Source organism: Coenobita brevimanus, chromosome 25 (genome assembly GCF_032717465.1).
Source record: "Coenobita brevimanus isolate Jiangsu-jjx chromosome 25, ASM3271746v2, whole genome shotgun sequence".
Lineage (NCBI taxonomy): Eukaryota > Metazoa > Arthropoda > Malacostraca > Decapoda > Coenobitidae > Coenobita > Coenobita brevimanus.
The window spans coordinates 12,256,711-12,275,609 of record NC_136978.1 but is presented as its reverse complement, the minus strand read 5'-3'; the positions used below and the strand labels follow the sequence as shown (position 1 = coordinate 12,275,609).

General features: G+C 42.7%; 1 protein-coding gene across 1 annotated transcript in view; it reads left to right on the top strand.

Annotated features, from left to right (window-relative positions):
• Positions 1 to 18,899, top strand: part of LOC145393775 (uncharacterized) — a 124,769-nt gene that overhangs the window by 22,767 nt on the left and 83,103 nt on the right. Inside the window, exon 3 of the mRNA XM_080267825.1 lies at positions 14,131 to 14,265. Coding sequence (XP_080123951.1) covers positions 14,131 to 14,265 — 135 coding nt within the window. The remainder of the gene's footprint in view (positions 1 to 14,130; positions 14,266 to 18,899) is intronic.

Genomic DNA, 18,899 nt, shown 5'->3' with positions numbered 1-18,899 from the left:
ACTTAATCCTTTGCACTCTGAATTCTAATTTCCTAACACTGTAAATGTGGTCTAGTGGTGAGGTGTTGCAGTTTATTCACTGTCCACCACAAAAGCGAGCATATGGGCAGCCATGATGACGAGCGTGCAGTTGCGACGGTAGGTAGGCAGGAAGTGGGGATGATGCAGGGGTGCTCTAGCGGACATCGCTGGAACCACTTGCCAAAACACAGCTGTTCGTCACCGCACGACAAATCTAGGGTAGGGATGATTTTTTTTTTTTTTTTTTACCCAAGCCCAAAGTGTCCGGGACTTGGACATCCAGGTCTTAAAGGGATTACTGTATTGTAGTTTTTTTTTTTTTTTTTTTTCCAGCAGTATACCATTACTTAAGCTACAGTTAACCAAATTTGGAATGCATTTACATACTGTATATATATATATATATATATATATATATCATCATCATCATCATCATCATCATCATCATCATCATCATCATCCGGACCTCCTTTCCCACCCAAGGGCAGGGTGAGGAGTAGCAATGTCCAGACAGCACAAACTTGCCCAACCCAAATAGGCCACACTTCTACTCACTCATCATTCAAGCCCCCAGAATCCTGGCTCTGCCGGATACACCAAAAAACATTCACCACATTCTGCAGCTTCTCACAAATGCATCTGGTTGAGTCAGTCCGGACACTGCCATGCTCACAAGGGGTGCCGAAATCCCTGATCATGTATTTCACCTCACCACATTCATCCAGCCAGCTCGATCTCTTGTCAGTTCCCTAGCCTCTCCAACTTCCACACCTCTCTTCCTCAAACACTCATCCACCATATCTCTCCACCTTCTCCTTGGCCTACCTCGTCTCCTCCCTCCTTCAAATTCGCTCAGGTAAACCATTTTCACCACTCTATTGTTATCCATTCTTTCCATATGACCATACCATCTCAGGACACTCTCTTCAATTCTGATGTCCACCGACTTCCTTACTCCACACCTTTCACGAATCACACTGTTTCGTATTCTGTCCACCCTCTTTACTCCACATACATTCCTCGACAGTCCCATCTCCATTGCTCTTACTCTTGACTTTTCATTTTCATGCCACACCGTAGTCTCACACCTGTAAATTAGAGTTGGCACTGACACTCCCTCATGTAAGCCTCGTGCAGCTGCAATACTCAAGCCTCTGTTTTCTTATCAAGGCCTTCATTGCACCAGCTACTTTTCTTCCATGTGTCACTCTACTTTCAGCTTCTTTTGCACATTTTCCTCTCTTTTCTATCACTGTACCCAGGTATTTGAACTCTCTCACCAATTCCAGTCTCTCTCCATTCACTGTAACATCACACTGGGAGTCACCTTCTCTCTCAGTAACCATCACTTTACTCTTCTTTACATTTACTTTCAAGGCACGACACTCACAGACATCAACAAAACTCTGCACTAGCCGACCAAGTTCCTGTCCGGTACTTGCAAGCAGTACTGCATCATCAGCATACAACAAATTTGAGATATTCCACCCATCACCATTCGTTACTAACGCCATCCCTCTCTCCATTACTCGTTTTTTCACTTCTCACATCACCCCATCCATATACTGTATATATTGAACAACCATGAGGACATCACACAACCTTGTCACACGCCCACACCGACTGTGAACCATTCACTTAGATGCCTGTTAACCCTTACACATGCTTTGCTACCATTATAAAAACTCTTGACAGCACCTAGCAGCTTACCATCTACACCATACATGCGCAAAACTTTCCACAATCCCTTTGTGTCAACTTTGTCATATGCTCTTTCCAGATCCATGAATGCCAAAAACACCTTATGGTCCTTCTCACAAGCCTTCTCTGCTGTCTGTCTCACTGCAAATACTTGATCCACATATCCTTTGCCACTCCTAAAGCCACCCTGTTCATCACTTACTAGGACTTCTGATATCTCTCTTACTTTCTCTATAATAATTCTTCCATATACTTTCCCTGCCACACTCAGTAGACTTATGCCACGAAAATTCTGGCACTCACTTCGCTCACCTTTATTTTTGTACAGGGGTACAATCACAGCCTTTTTCCACTCTGCAGGCACAGTTTCACTCATCCATGCCTTCTTACATATCTCCAACAAGCACTTCATTCCATTCTCTCCACTACATTTAAGCATCTCTGCATACACCTCATCAACCCCAGCTGCTTTCCCATTTTTCAGACGCTTCACAGCACTCTTTTTCACGTCTCCTGGCACTGCATTCCTTCTCTGCACAGCCCCCAAACCAATCATGTTTACAGCCGCACTGCTCTGTCTATTCCCATTCATCAGGCTTTCAAAATATTCTTTCCATCTGGTCCTTACTTCATCTCCATGGGTTGGTAACCTACCACCTGCATCCTTCACACTATCACATTTGTTTCCGCTTTCACTTCTACATTTCCGCACCTCTTTCCAGAAGTACTTCCTATCTTCAGAGTAGTTCGCATTCATTTTTCCTCCCAGATCATCATTTACCTCCTTCATTTTCCTCTTCACTAGTCTCTTTATGTGCTTCTTGCTCTCGATATACTTAGTTCTTATTTCAACTGAACCCCTATCCTGTAACCACTTTAGCCACTTCTTCCTCTTTTCCTCCACTGCACTCTTTACCTCCTCATCCCTCCATGCTGTACCCTTCTTTTTTGTTGATCCTCTTGCCACATCACACACCTCTTTAGCATTCCTAACTAAGCATTCCCTATATGCATTCCACAGGCTGTCCAGATCCAATTCATTCCAGTTCGCTGAATCTAACTCATCCTCTACTTTGGTCCTGTAATCATCTGCCACTTCTTTGATCCTCAGCTTCTCAACTATCAGTCTTTCACCCTGAATGCTCTTCTCTCTCTTGATCCACCTCACTCCTCTCAGCTTGATCTTGCATACCACAATCATTTAATCTGACAGACTTCCACATTGTCCTCTCACAGCTCTCGTATCAGCAACCATCCCCATCATCGACCTCTCTACGAGCACGTAATCAATTAGGCTTCTTTCAACACAATCCCCGTTTCCTCTATACCGTGTATATTTATGTGCATCTTTGTGTTTGAAATACGAATCACAAATACACAACCTCCTCTCCTGACACATATCCTTTAGTCGATTCCCATTATCATTTTTTCCTGGTACTCCATAACAACCATTATGTCATCCTCTGGACCAGTGCCTACTCTTCCATTCATATCCCCCATCACAATCACTTTATAACTCCTGGGCATTTCTCCCACTACTTCACCCAGTTCATCCCAAAACCTGTCTGTCTTTCTCTCACTCCTGTGCTCACACGGTGCTTACGCTACAATCACTGCCACTTTCACCTTCTCAAATATGAACTTGACATACATGCACCTCGAGCTGATGCATTTGTAGTCTCTCATTCCATTCTGCCACACCTCATTCATCAACAAGGCAACTCCTTCCTTACGTCTTCCTCTCCCATTCATTCCCGATCATACACATTTCACACCCTCCCACTCCTCCACTTCCGCACCCTTTCATCTTCGTTTCACACAGTGCCATCACAGCATATCTCGCACTCTTGAACACATTCGTCACTTCCACCCTCTTGCTTTCCTCATTCACACTTCTCACATTCCAAATGGCCACATGAGTCTGTCCATTTGGTTTGGGCCCTGGGCAGGTATTGGGCCCTCTGAGGATCTCTGAAACGACTGCCATGATTAAGTGATTTTGGATAGGGGAATCTGGGGGACACTTAACCCTGCCAGAAACCCTGGTTATGTGGTTACCACCCAGCCTAGTAAATGGTTTCCTGGGTACAGGAAACCATTTGGCTTGTCACTCAGTGTAGAGCTTATATGGCATCACTCTACATGTATATATATATATATATATATATATATACATACATATATAGAGAGAGAGAGAGATACTGTATACAGTGCTCATCAGAAGTATCGAGCGCCCTGCGTCCCTCCTACGAAACAAACCTTTCAACATTGAAAAAACATATAATAATGCATTTTATTTACTTTCAATGCTTGGTAGGGTATCCTTTACGCTTCTTCACGAACCTGAGACGTCGTGAAAGGGCGAGGTTCCTGAGGTGCTGGAGGGGTATTTTGTCCCAGGAGTCACGAATGGCTGCTTCCAGCTTAGGCAGAGAGCTCACGTCCTTCCCTTGGAGATTCTTCTTTACGAGGTACCAGAGGTTTTCTATCAGGTTGAGGTCTGGGCTATTGCCTGGCCAGTCTTTCATGAATGATACCTCTCAGTCATGAAGCCAATTGGCGACCGATTTGGCTTTATGAGCAGGTGCACTGTCCTGCTGAAACACTCATGCACCTGTGAGCTTGAAGGACTCAAGTAAATGATCACAAAGAAGCTCCAGCTAAATGTCCTGATTCACTCTGCAGTTCTTGGGAAGCACAACAAGCTTCCCAAACCTTTACCAGAGAAACAAGCCCATACCATGAGTGAATCAGGGTGTTTGTGCTCTCCACGTAATGGGGGTCAAGCGGGTCACTACCTTTGCCCGGTACACCCATGCTCCTCGATTACAGGTAACACTAAACGTTGCCTCATCGGACCACAACACTGACAACCATTGCTCCTCATCCCAGTTAAGGTACTTGTCAGCAAAGGGAAGCCTATGAAGTCGCTGGTAACGCATAAGAAGAGGCTTTCTCACAGGCCTGTGACTTGTGTAACCAAATTCATGGACTCTTCGAGACACCATGCGCCCAGAAACCTCACCAAACACTTCCGGGTTGCTCTCCTTTATTTTCCTTGCGCTCACATGGGAATTAGACTCCACTGCACGTTTTAAAACATTAACAGACCTCGGGGAAGGTTTCCTGGGCCTATCAGACCACGGTTTCATTGTGGGAATGTCACCACTATTTTCCACTTGAAAACAGGGGCACCACCTACGCACTGTCGATCGAGCCACACCAACCAGATCACTAATTTCCTTCGTGGGGTGGCCTGCCTTCTTTAGAGCAATGATCTGGGATATGATTTCACTCGAAAGTTCACGGGTAGGGGCCATAACAAAGTGGCAAAAGCCAGAACACTGCGGGACACTAGGTAAAAAATGGCACAATAAGAGAGGGAGACGCGGCAGAGTTCCTCTCTCTCACGCAGCCCGTAGGCAACTGAGGTGGGAGCCAACCAGCGCGCAGTAAGGCCTCAAGCTCCCGTGACGTCATGCTAGCGCCCCAAACATCTGGCTCAATTTTTAGTACCAAAAACGGGTGATTCTTTTTTCGCCAAAAGTATTGCGCGCCCTGCCATAGACGCTCGATACTTCTGACGAGCACTATATGAATATACAGTATAGATATATATGTACAGTCCATCCCCCTAGTACGCGCCTATATAAGCGGCAGAGATCGGCGTGTACTAGGAATTCACATCCTCTGAATACATAAACTTATGGAAAAAATTACAAATGGGCAGCACCCCCCTTCATGGGCAACCCTTGAGACTCCTTTCAGGCCTAAGTATTGTTCTGTACTGGGGAACTGTCTAAGACATATTACCTAAGATAAAGTAATCCAACAAGATTATGGCTTTACTAAATCAACAAGGATATTGCTTAACTATTCCAACAAGAATATGGCTGCTCACCTTAACCAAAGAAGACAACAGGCTTGATGGAGGTAAGAAGGGGATCTGAGGCAGGATGAGGCACCTAGCAATCATCTCCTGCATCACCCACCACACCACCCGACACGCCACCTTCCTCACCGCTCTCATCACCAGCACTTTCGACACATTCACTACGTAATGCACTCACTTCGTTCATAAACTCTTCAAAGTCTGTTTCTGACACCCCAGACATCGCATCATCCTCTTGATCCTTGTCAGGATATGGCTCTTCTGATGTTGAAGGGAGTGATTCCATTCTTGGAGCCGAAGGTAACAGGTGATGAGGGTTTGCTTCCATCTGTTTACTTACTGGTTGTGCTTGTCTGTGTAGTAGCGAAAGGTTCTGTCCAGTGAAGCCATCACCTCATCCAGTCGCAACTGAGAGCGTTCAATGTCCTTGAATTCTTCCTTGAATTTATCAGGGACACACAGTACCTGGCATATCTCCATCATGGACAAATCTGTGCTCTCCATCACTGGTGTTGCTGGCTTGTTTGCAGTGATCTCCTGCTCTGCGTCGGCCTCGTCCACTCGCTGCACGATTTCCTGGGGCTAATCCTGCTCCACTGCTGCCGAAAGTAAGCCCCTGATCTCCTCGAGCGTGATGGCCTGAAACCCGGGCACAGGTTGTGCAGTTGTGAGAGTGGCTGCCTCGGCAGCAGCCAGAGACTGAAAGCTGCTTCCCTGTGCGATTTCATACAGGTGCGGTACAAGGAGGCGCCAAGCATGGTTAATTGTTGCAGTGGTTATATCTGCCCAAGAATACAACAAGAATGTGATGTCGTCCTTGAGGCTGAATGACCGCCAGAAAGCCATAACAGTCTTATCAGGAGTTGAGGCTGGTGGTGCAGGTGAAGTGGGTGGCAAGTCAAAACCATCCTTGGCGTCCATGACATCACTTCCAGCTGTGTCCAAGTCAAGAATTGCCTGCAGTTCCCCAGAGCTGTCGGTCTTGCTGCGGAGATGATTGTAGAGGTGTTGGTGGTATAGCTGCTTTACCGTTGCAATTAACTCCTGGTCTAGCGGTTGGATGAGAGAGGTCGTTCTGGGTGGCACAAAAACAATCTTTCATTCCTTGCTGAGGTCTCCTAGCCAGGTTGGATGACTTGAGACATTGTTGAGGATGAGGAGCACCTTGAAGGGGATGCCAGGTTCCTTGGATTTAGCCTTGGCGTCAGGGATGAAGTGCCGCAACAGCCACTTGGAAATGATGCTGCTCATCATCCAGCCATTAGAATTGCTGTGCCAGTACTCCCCGCTATCATCCATGCAGCGAAGATTCTTGTAACATCTGGGGTGTGCTGCGGTATGAACCACAACCGGCTGCATCTTGTGTGAGCCTGATAAGTTCACGGCGAACATGACCTTTATCCTGCTCATGTCCACTTTTCCACCCTTGGCCTGGCGCCGCTACTTACTGACATAAGTAGACTTTGGCATAGTCTTGTAGTATAGGGCCATTTCATCTATGTTGTAAATTTGATACTTGATGTAGCCACCCTCGTTGATTATTCCCATCAGGATGGCAGGATAGTCCCTAGCTGCCATTTCATCTGCAGATGCACGCTCACCGGTGAGGCGAATGTGACGTAGCTCCTTCCTCTTCAAGAACTGGCATAACCATCCCACGGAGGCTTTAAAGGGTTTCGTGACACGCAGCTTCACAGATGCAGCTTTGTAGAAAATCTTGGCTTGGTCTGTGGCATAGTGTCCGTTCAGTGGAATTCCTTCCTTCTCCTTCCTCAGGATGTATGTTGCTAGGTACTGCTCCATGAGAATTATTTCCTGGTTGGTTAGCCTGCTTCTCCCGTCCAGTGCCGCCATCCCATACATCGTGACAGTCTTCTTTATGGCTTCCCTGTTTGCCCATATTGTTCTCACTGTCGATTCCGTCAAGCTGAGTTCCTTCCCAATAGCAGTGTTACCCTTCCCACACTCTTTCATCCGAATGACTTCCGTCTTTGTGGCATGGATGATGCACTTCTTCTTTCTCCAGGACGGGGCAGACATCCTGGCTCATAAAACAATATCCTCAGAGTAGACGAGATGTTGCTGGAACAGCAAGTGTACCCTCTGTGCGCGTGTATTTCCTCTGCTGAGCCTCTCTCACCACCCTCCAAGCAGTGCATTTGGGCATCACGTGACAAGTTCACATCATCAACGTCACAAGGTGGGTGGAGCGTAGGCAACTGTTTTTCGTTTCTCGGGGTGGCAATGTCATGTACTTGGGTTAACCCCAGATTTGGGCCACTTTTTGCTGCCCGTCTCACTTACAATGAGGTTAATTCGCGTACTATTAAAAAATGAACTAATATTTGAAGAAAAAAAAAAAAAGGTCCTTGCATACAACAAGGACCACGTACTCTGAACTCGCGTACTAGGAGGATGGACTGTATATGAGGCCCCTAATAACATAGTGTACCTAACGCCACTGCAAGCGAAACCGAGTTAAGTATACCACTATGTAGCCCAAACCCTCTTTGATCTGGAAAGCAACCACGAGGTACAGAAAGCAACTGGTATTAGGGTCCAAATTCCCCTTCTGTAACATGGTCTCACTGCCCGCTTCACCTCAGTGCGTCAACAAGCCTTCATGCTGGTCACAGCATGTACCAAGCGCCTCCCAGCAACGTGTTGTCTGGTGTTACCAGATACTAGCATTTCTTTATGCTCACAGCCATGTATTTTTTTTTATAACATAATTATTGTACCATTATTCTAACATCATGGAATATTTTAGCATAAAATTGCATGATTTTAAGGGTAAGTTAGCCGTAATGTACGGAAAATGGGAAAGGCAGAGAGCTCAGCAAGACATTGACAACTGTGATCTGGGAATCTGTTGCGACGTGACACAGTTCTTTGTTTACCAGTCGGCCTAGAACACTGTATGGATTAACTGGCTATTTTCAGAGCTGTTTTAGTGTTTTTTCTCATTGTCTCGAGAACATGAGTGACTCTAGTAGTGAGCAAAAAGCTGCTGGTCCTTCTCATAACAGAAAAAGAGCTTACTATTATTCCCAAATGGCTAAAATGAAAGCTTTCTTTTTTTTTATAATGGTTTTTAATTTCTGATAATAATATTACATACATCTATTTTGCTTTTGTAAACATTTCCCATTGATGTCTTTGGTTGGTTTGATTGTTAAAAATGCTTACTGAGAGTACGTTTTGTCTCTCAATAAACACACTGGAGAGAAATGCAGCTATTGTTGTACCTTTCAGAATGCTGCTAATTTCTTTTCTTCCAAGATTAGCATGACATGAAAGTACGAACTTCAAGCTAAAATATAAAAAAAAAAGCACTAAAAAATATTCACTAGTTCCAAAGTTATGTCATTTTGAAAGTTACGCAACTGTAACTGTGTTTTTCTCTGTTTTCAACATGTGGTGTTCGGTACACTATGTTATTAGGGGCCTCATATATAGTATATATATATACATATGAAACAAAAGGTATATAATGAATGTATAATTCCAGCAATGACATATAGTTGTGAGACGTGGAAACTGACAAAATCGATGGAAAATAAATTAATTCATTCTCAGAGAGCAATGGAAAGGTCAGTATTGGGAATATCTTTAAGAGACAGGAAAAGATCAACTTGGGCGAGAGAGCAGACTAAAGTAAAAAATATTATAGAAGTTATAAAAGAACAGAAATGGAGGTGGGCAGGCCATGTAGCAAAAATAAGGGATAACCGATAGAGCAAGAGGCTGACTGAGTCAACACCAAGAGATTGTAAGCGTAGCAGAAAATGGCTAGACAGCAGATGGAGTGATGAGATAGAGAAATATGCAGGGAAAACGTGGCAAAGCTTGGCTCAGTCAAGAAATTCATGGAAAAGGTTGGGGGAGGCCTGCAGCCTCACTTCTCCCTCCCTCCCATCCCTCCTCCATACCCTCCTGGCTCCCCCCTCACTCCTTCACTCCCTACCCTCCTCTGTGGTGATAACACTGACCCGTGAGTTTTCAAAGCATTTCGTGATTTATTTGACTACTATTGGTTGTGTCGAAATTCCGAAGTGACCACAAGAAAGCTCATGAAATTCTGCATCTAGACATATGCTTAACTCTTGGTAGGTGCTGGCAAAATTTTGCACTAGGATGGTGGGAAGTTATATGAAGGTAAGTTTTACTCCTGAACTCTTTATTCTTGCTATATTTCTGTACATTAATTGTCAATTTTATGTGTTTTTATTAGCTTATAAACAGCAGCGAAGATGATGCTATACCATTTATACCATTATAACCAATTTCCTGTGTGGATGTGGGGGTGGCTCTAATGAATGAGGGTGAGATTTGGAAGATTCCGGTGTTGCTGTTTGCTGATGATACAGTATTGTTGAGTGAAGATGAACGGGAGTTGCAAGGTTTGGTGAATGAATTTGGGACAGTGTGTAGGAGGAGGAAGCTGAAAATTAATGTAAACAAAAGTAAAGTTATTGTGTTTGAGAGGAATGAAGTCACAGAGTGTGCAGTGAGGTTGGATGGTGAGGATATGGAGAATGTGAGTGCATTCAAGTACTTGGGTAGTGTGATGAGTAAGGATGGAACCTTGGGGGATGAAGTGCGTGAAAGGGTACAGCAGGGAAGGAAGGTTGATGGTACACTGAAAGCAGTGATGAGAAATAGGGAGGTGAATATGGAAGTTAAGAAATCACTGGATGATAGTATTGTGATCCCTACCCTGGCGTATGGAAGCGAGGCGTGGGCCTTGCAAGAGGGGAACAAGTCAAGAGTGAGAGCAGTGGAATTGAGTTATTTGAGAGGAGCATGTGGAGTGACGTGAAGGGACAGGTTGACGAATGAAGAAGTGAAGGAACGTTGTGGGGTGGATGTGGATGTGGTTGGGAAGATTAGGAGAAATACACTGAGGTGGTTTGGACATGTGAAGAGAATGGAGAATGAAAGACTGACCAAGAGGGTGTATGTAGGTGAGGTGGAGGGAGGGAGAGGGAGGGGTAGACCGAGGATGAGGTGGAGGGATGGAGTTGAGAGGTATATGAGGGAAGGGGGGGTGGGTTGGGGGGAGGGTAGTCAAATGGTGGGTGACAGAGCGACTTGGAGGCGTTTTGTCTGCGGCCACCCTTTTGGGGATTAGGGCGTCAGGCTATAGATAGATAGATGGATATTTGGGCATGGAATTTTTTTGAGCCCTGGAAGCAATCACTCATCACAGATAACAGATTTTCAAACCGTCCTCAGGTTTTTCATTGATTTTTGTTGGTTATGCATTGTTTTTGTGATATTTAGCATTAATATTGATAATCCTGTTTGTGTTTTAATGTCTCAATATGGCAGAATCACCGGAAAACAATACCAAAATTAGGAGGGGTACTGTGCATACAACAGTGTATTGGTTGGGTGTTTTTTTGGTTTTCATTTTTTTTTTTTTTTTTTTTTAATGGTTTTCTTGGTGTTTAACATTTCTTTGGATATTCCTATGTGTGTTTTGATGTCTAAGTATGCCAGATTGACCTGAAAGCAGTGCCAAAATTAGGAGGGGTATATATGGTACATACAGTATATAGTGTATACAGTAGGTTGGGTGTTTTTTGGTTTTCTTTTTTTTTCTTTTTTTCATGGTTTTCTTGGTGTTTAGCATCATGTTGTATCTGTGTTTTAATGTCTAAATATGGCAGTTTGACCTGAAAACAGTGCCAAAATTAGGAGGGGTACTGTACGTACAATAGGGTATAGATTGGGTGTTTTTTGTTTTCATTGTTTTTTTTAATGGTTTTCTTGGTGTTTAACATTACTTTGGATATTTCTATGTGTGGTTTAATGTCTCAATATGGCAGACTAACCTGAAAACAGTGCCAAAACTACGAGGGGTACAGTACATACAATAATGAATAGGTAGGGAGTTTTTTTTGGTTTTCATTTTTTTTTTTTTTTCTCCATAGTTTCCTCAGTGGTGAAAATTATTTTGGATAATCCTATGTATGTTTTGATTTCAAAATATAACAGAATGATTGGAAAACACTGCCAAAATAAGGAGGGGTACTGTACGGACAGTAGTTTATAAGTAGGGTGTTTTTTGGTTTTCAGTGTTTTTTCTGCATGGTTTTCTTGGTATTTAGCATTACTTTGAATATTCCTTTGTGTGTTCTGATGTCTGAATATGCCTGAATGACCGGAAAACACCGCCAAATTAAGCATAGGTACTGTATAAATAGGCTAGGTGTAGGTTGGAAGTTGGATATAGGTAGGGTCTGGGTATGGTAGGAGAATAGTGTTCATTATCTGGATTTTGCCACTATCCAGACATGCCTTTGGCTCTGTTATGTCCAGATAAATGAGGGATTATTGTATATACGTATATAAATAGAGCCAGATGCCATACTCCCGTACGGGGTGGCCATTTGAGTTAGTTGTTTTATGGGGAGGGGGACTAACTCTCCACCAACCCACTTGTTGACACGTAGGGAACATGTGTGGGTTGGTTATATGATTACCACCCAGCACTGTAGATGGTTTCCTGGCTTGCAGGCAATCATTAGGCTTGTCACTCAATGTAAAGCCACCTGAAAAGGAAGGAAGAGAAAAGTAAACTCTCAATTATCTGTCGTTGCACTCAATGTAAAGCCACCTGAAAAGGGAAGAAGAGAAAAGTAAACTCTCAATTATCTGTCGTCGCAATATCCGGTGTTGCTGGCTCTTCTTTGTTAAAGCAATATCCAGCGAAAGTATGCAGCATCAAGTACCAAAACGGAATGTAACCTGCAGTTCTATGCAATATCCAGCATTGAGGCTGATCAGCAGGCTTGTAAATGGTACCCAACCAATGCTGTATTGCTGTATTACTGTACTATTGAGTGACAAGCCAACTGCTTTCTGTAAGCCAGGAAACCATATAACCAACCCATACGTGTTCCCTACATGTTAGCAAGTGGGTTGGTGGAGAGTCAAGCTCCTCCCTATAAAACAACTAGCTCAAATACAAATGACCACCCCTGATGAGATTATAGTGTCTGGCTGTTGATATATAATGATTATTATTTTATTGTATTTTATGTTTAGTTTTCATCATTTACTCATGGGAAACTTTTTAGGATAGAGGGTCAGAACAGATAGTAACACAATATCCAGCTTGACACCGAATATTGAGCTGATGAGGGATACTATGCAATATCTGGCATTTCACGTTATTCAGCATAGGGCGTGGCTGAATTACATTGGATAATTGAGAGTTTAATATAAATAAGTGACAGGAAAGTTTATTTTGGTTATGGATTATGTTATGAGGAAGGTTGTAAGGAGAACAGGTGCAGGAATTAACTGGAAAGAAAATAACAAGCTGATGGATTTGGACTATGCTGTTGATATTGTACTGATTTGCGGAAATATTTATGAGATGCAGAAGGTGCTTGATTGTATGGTGGAGGAGGGAGAAAAAGTTGGATTGGTAATAAATTGTGGAAAGACTGAAATTATTAATATGAACATGGAGAACCAAATCGATTGTGTAATTGGGAATATTGTGGTGAAGAATGTAGAAACTTTAAATATCTGGGAACGATTGTATCATCTAATGGATCATTAAACAATGAAATTGAGGAGAGGATTAGACAGGCTTGGCGAGCTGTTGGAATGTTGAAATCTGTTTGGAATAATAATATACTTTCGGTACACACTAAAGTGAAAATTTACAAGTCCATGGTTAGACCAATTTTAATTTATGGGCATGAGTCATGGTACAGTACAATTGTAACAGATCAGAAAGTATTAGGATTTGAGAATAAAATACTGAGAAGGATTCTTGGGTAAAGTGGCAAGACAGAGTTACAAATGAAAGAGTAAGGGATATTACGAGAGTGAAACCAGTTAATGAATATGTGAGACTGTCTCGCTGCAAGTGGCTGGGGCATATATACAGAAAAGAAGGCAGTTTAATACAGGATGTGCCAGAGTGGACTGCTAGAAGAAGAAGAGGTAGAGGTAGGCCGAGGGAAACCTGGTTGAGGACAATGAAAAGAGAAGCAGGAGAGGAGTGTTGGTGGGACCTGAAGGAGATGACAAGAGACAAATATTGGTGGAGAGAGTTCATTGAGGCCCTATGCATCCCATGGGGTGGCACAGGAAATGATTGATTGATTAATTGATTGATTGATTGACTGGAAAGATGAGAGAAGCAGAGAGAGAGGAGGGCAGACACAAATAGAATGATAAAGGTGAAAGAAGAAGTAGGCATCACTGTATCAAGTGAGTGGCTGATGGTTGCCACCACCTATGACGTGTGTTTATGTAATCTGTGTGTAATTGGTGTTATACAGTTCAGTATTGTATTGTTGTGAAATTAGTATTATGCAGGATATTATTGTCTTGTTGAATTGTAGTTGTTATATATATTACAGAAGGTTATTGTTGTGAAATTTATGAGAACCAAGTTATTATCCAGAATTTTTGTAGTTGAAGTAGTGTTATCCAGTGGATATCTGCATATCATAAACCCACCTTAGATTTTTAATTTTCTTTTACAGGCGCAGCTTGGTGATGATATCCGGCGCATTCCAATACATAATGAAGACATGACATATGATGAACTAATTCTGATGATGCAGAGGGTCTTCCGGGGCTCCTTATCTCCTGATGATGATATTACACTTAAGTATAAGGTGAAAAGAGCAGAGATTTATTTTATAGGCTACAGTATTTTTAAATAGTGAAGGAAACTGCAGGTACCAGTTCCATATATAGTAAAATGTACAGTGCTCTTTTTCAGGGGTAGCCTGTGTTGAAAGTGAGAGAATAAATGGTTTTTCAATTTAAACCATCTGATTCACGTAACGTCAACTTTATGTAAGGTCATTATGAACACATACCCACAACAGTACACACACTAGATTTTAAGGCAAGCTACAGCTCTGCTTGTAATATTGATTTTTTTTTTTTTTTTTTTTTTTTTTTTTTTTTTTTTTTTTTTTAATGCAGTACAGAGATAGCCTGATTATCTGGGCTGTACAGGATGTCTTAGGAGTTAAGCCCAAAACTTTGGGAAATGATAGATGAGGGAATTCGAAGCAAAAAATGTTATATGAACATGTGTCCAAATCTCAGCCACAGTTACTGATGACCTTATAGGTGAAATATGAAGGAGACCATTTTCACCCATAAGGTGATCAGTAATTGTAGCTCCATAACAGTTGAGATTTGGACTCATCTTGATATAACATTTTTTGCTTAGAATTCCCTCATCTATCATTTCCCAAAGTTTTGGGCTTAATTCCCAGGACACCCTGTATTGTGTGAGGGGGTGCCGAAATAGTCTGAAACCAAGATTAATCCGCCAGAAACAAAACATGATAATTCTTTACTAAACAGTCTTGCCAGTTCCAATTACTGTATATTATAAGGAACTCATGATCTCAAGATAAGTAATTTTGATATATATGTAACACATATAGTTAAGTGTTGAATTCTGACAGCAAGAAGTGATTGGAGGGGGAAAAAAAAAAAATCAAAATACCTGTATACCTATTTTTGGGTATTTAAGGAAGCAGCCAGGTCACCCGCAGCAGTGTATACCGACAATCACTCAGACAGGCTGCGTTGTTTACCAGCCACTGCACCGACAGAATGCATCAGTGTGTCATACTCAAGACACTAATAACCGCATCAGAATTATGGGAAACATAAAGAATTAACCAAACCTAACCTAATCCAACCTAACCTAACTTGCGTTTGATGGCCGGCTTTCAAATTTCAAACCGTGTCAGAACATTAGATAGGCCAGCTACTGGTAGATGTCGGTGGAATATTTATACATTCTAAACCCTCATTTATAGCTTTCAGAGATAAGTTTATAAAAATGCCTAGTAGCTGTGATAATCCAGGAAAAATAAGAAACCGGTGCAAGACTCATTTCAATAGAATATATGGAAAGTCCACGCCCATTTGGTAAAGAATTAATTAAAACACAAGTAATGTTACATCGATTTATTTTCATTCATTCATTCATTGCCAGACGCCATGTATCCCAAACGGGGTGGCCAAGGGCTTAGAGTTAATTGTTTTACAGGGAGGGGCACTAATCCTCCACCAACCCCACTTGACACATAGGGATGCCAACAGCATCTGGTGTTCCCAGGCGATCACCCATCCAAGTACTAACCAGACCCAACGTTCCTTTATTAATGGAATAAATTATTGTTGATGCACATAAATATACATGGTATAGAGGGAACAGGGATCGTGTTGAAAGATGCCTGATTGATTATGTGCTCGTAGAGAGGTCGATGATGGGAATGGTTGCTGGTACGTGGACTGTGAGAGGACGATGTGGAGGTCTGTCAGATCATATGATTGTGGTATGCAAGATCAAGCTGAGAGGAGTGAGGTGGATCAGGAGAGAGAGGAGCAGTCAGGGAGAAAGACTGAAAGTTGAGAAGCTGAGGATCAAAAAAATGGCAGATGAATACAGGACCAAAGTAGAGGATGAGTTAAAATTACTGAATTGGAATGAAATAGATGTGGACAGACTGTGGAATGCATATAGGGGTTGCTTAGTTAGGAATGCTAAAGCGGTGTGTGGTGTGGCAAGAGTAACAACGAAGAAGAAAGGTACGGCATGGTGGGATGAGGAGGTAAAGAGAGCAGTGGAGGAGAAGAGGAAGTGGCTAAAGTGGTTACAGGATAGGGGTTCAGTTGAAATAAGAACTGAATATGTTGAGAGCAAGAAGCACGTAAAGAGACTAGTGAAGAGGAAAAAGAAGGAGGTAAATGAGGATCTAGGAAGAGAAATGAATGCGAACTACTCTGAAAATAGAAAGTTATTCTGGAAAGAGGTGCAGAAATGTAGAAGTGAAAGCGGTAAGAAATGGGATGGTGTGAAGGATGCAGGTGGTAGATTGTTAACCCATGGAGATGAAGTAAGGACCAGATGGAAAGAATATTTTGAAAGCCTGATGAATGCGAATAGAGAGAGCAGAGCAGCTGTAAACATGATTGGTTTTGGGGGTGTGCAGAGAAGGAATGCAGTGCCAGGAGATGTGACACTCGCACGGGTGAAGAGTGCTGTGAAACTTCTGAAAAATGGGAAAGCAGCTGGGGTTGATGAGGTGTATGCAGAGATGCTTAAATGTAGTGGAGAGAATGGAATGAAGTGCTTGTTGGAGATATGTAAGAAGGCATGGATGAGTGAAACTGTGCCTGCAGAGTGGAAAAAGGCTGTGATTGTACCCCTGAACAAAAATAAAGGTGAGCGAAGTGAGTGCAAGAATTATCGTGGCATAAGCTTTCTGAGTGTGGTAGGGAAGGTATATGGAAGAATTATTATAGAGAAAGTAAGAGAGATATCAGAAGTTCTAGTGAGTGATGAACAGGGTGGCTTTAGGAGTGGCAGAAGATGTGTGGACCAAATATTTGCAGTGAGAAAGATAGTAGAGAAGGCCTGTAAGAAGGACCATAAGGTGTTTATGGCATTCATAGATCTGGAAAAAGCATATGATAAAGTGGACAGAGAAGGATTGTGGAAAGTTTTGCGCATGTATGGTGTAGATGGTAAGCTGCTAGGTGCTGTCAAGAGTTTTTATGATGGTAGTGAAGCATGTGTCAGGGTTAATGGGCATCTAAGTGAATTGTTCATGATCAGTGTGGGCGTGCAACAAGGTTGTGTGATTTCCCCATGGTTGTTCAATATATATATGGATGGGGTGATGAGAGAAGTAAAAACACGAGTAATGGAGGGAGGGATGGCATTGGAAATGAATGGTGATGGATGGAATATCTCAAATTTCTTTTATGCTGATGATGCAGTACTGCATGCAAATACCGGACAAGAACTTGGCAGGCTAGTGCAGAGTTTTGCTGATGTCTGTAAGCGTCGTTCGTTGAGAGTAAAGTGATGGTTATTGAGAGAGAAGGTGACTCCCAGTGCAATGTAACAGTGAATGGAGAGAGACTGGAATTGGTGAGAAAGTTCAAATACTTGGGTACAGTGATAGAAAAGAGAGGAAAATGTGCAAAAGAAGTTGAAAGTAGAGCGACACAAGGAAGAAAAGTAGCTGGTGCAATGAAGGCCTTGATACGAAACAGAGGCTTGAGTATTGCAGCTTCACGAGGCTTACATGAGGGAGTGTTAGTGCCAACTTTAACATATGGATGTGAGACTATGGTGTGGCATGAAAATGAAAAGTCAAGAGTAAGAGCAGTGGAGATGGGACTGCTGAGAAATGTATGTGGAGTGCAGAGGGTGGATAGGATACGAAATTATGTGATTCGTGAAGGTTGCGGAGTGAGGAAGTCGGTGGACACCAGAACTGAAGAGTGTGCTGAGATGGTGTGGTCATGTGGAGAGAATGGATAACAATAGAGTGGTGAAGAAGGTATATCTGAGCGAATTCGAAGGAGGGAGGAGGCGAGGTAGGCCAAGGAGAAGGTGGAGAGATATGGTGGAAGAGAGGTTTGGAAGTCGATGAGACTAGGGAACGGACAGGAGATCGAGCTGGCTGGATGAATTTTGTGAGGAGAAGTGCATGATCAGGGATTTTTGGCACCCTTTTTTAACGTGGCAGCGTCTGGATTAACTCTGTCAGATGTGATTATGTTAAGCTGCAGGAAGTGGTGAATGTTTTTGGCGTATCTGATAGAGCCAGAATTCCGGGGGCTTGAATGATGAGTGAATGGAAGCTTGGCCCATTGAATTGGGCAATTTTGGGCTGTCTGAACATTGCAACTCCTCACCCTGCCCTAGGGTGGGAAAGGAGGTCCAGATGATAAAGATGATGATAAAGTATTGTTTGTATCAGTACTCTTTCTTTCACACATACACACAAGAATGAACAAAAGAATGAGCCAAGAAGAGCATCTCTCTCGCGGTGGCTTCCTTCCCGTATCAATCACCACATCAACCTCCACCCTACCACCCTCGTGAGTAGGAGTAGACTTGCTCCTGCTTACCCGTGGCACGCTAGCTGGCAAGCGGACGCCCGCTGTTTAAACGGTAGCAATCATATGGTTATGTTTATGTATTATCGAACCACTGTATCATTCAGTTACGGCCCTAATATGCCAAAAGCAGATGATCCAAAAATGGATAATCGCACTTTCATGGTATGCACATACAAGGTGGTATATTAGTTTTCTAAGTGCTTTAGCACCTTTAGTATATAATTTTAATTTTAACCCCAGGAGTAATTTACAACTTACCTTGTCTCCAATATATACTATATGAGTTCTGTTTAGAAAGTATCTGACCTTAGGCTCTAAAAAAAATAAGTAGATGGCCTGTTGAGCCAGGACACCAATCCCT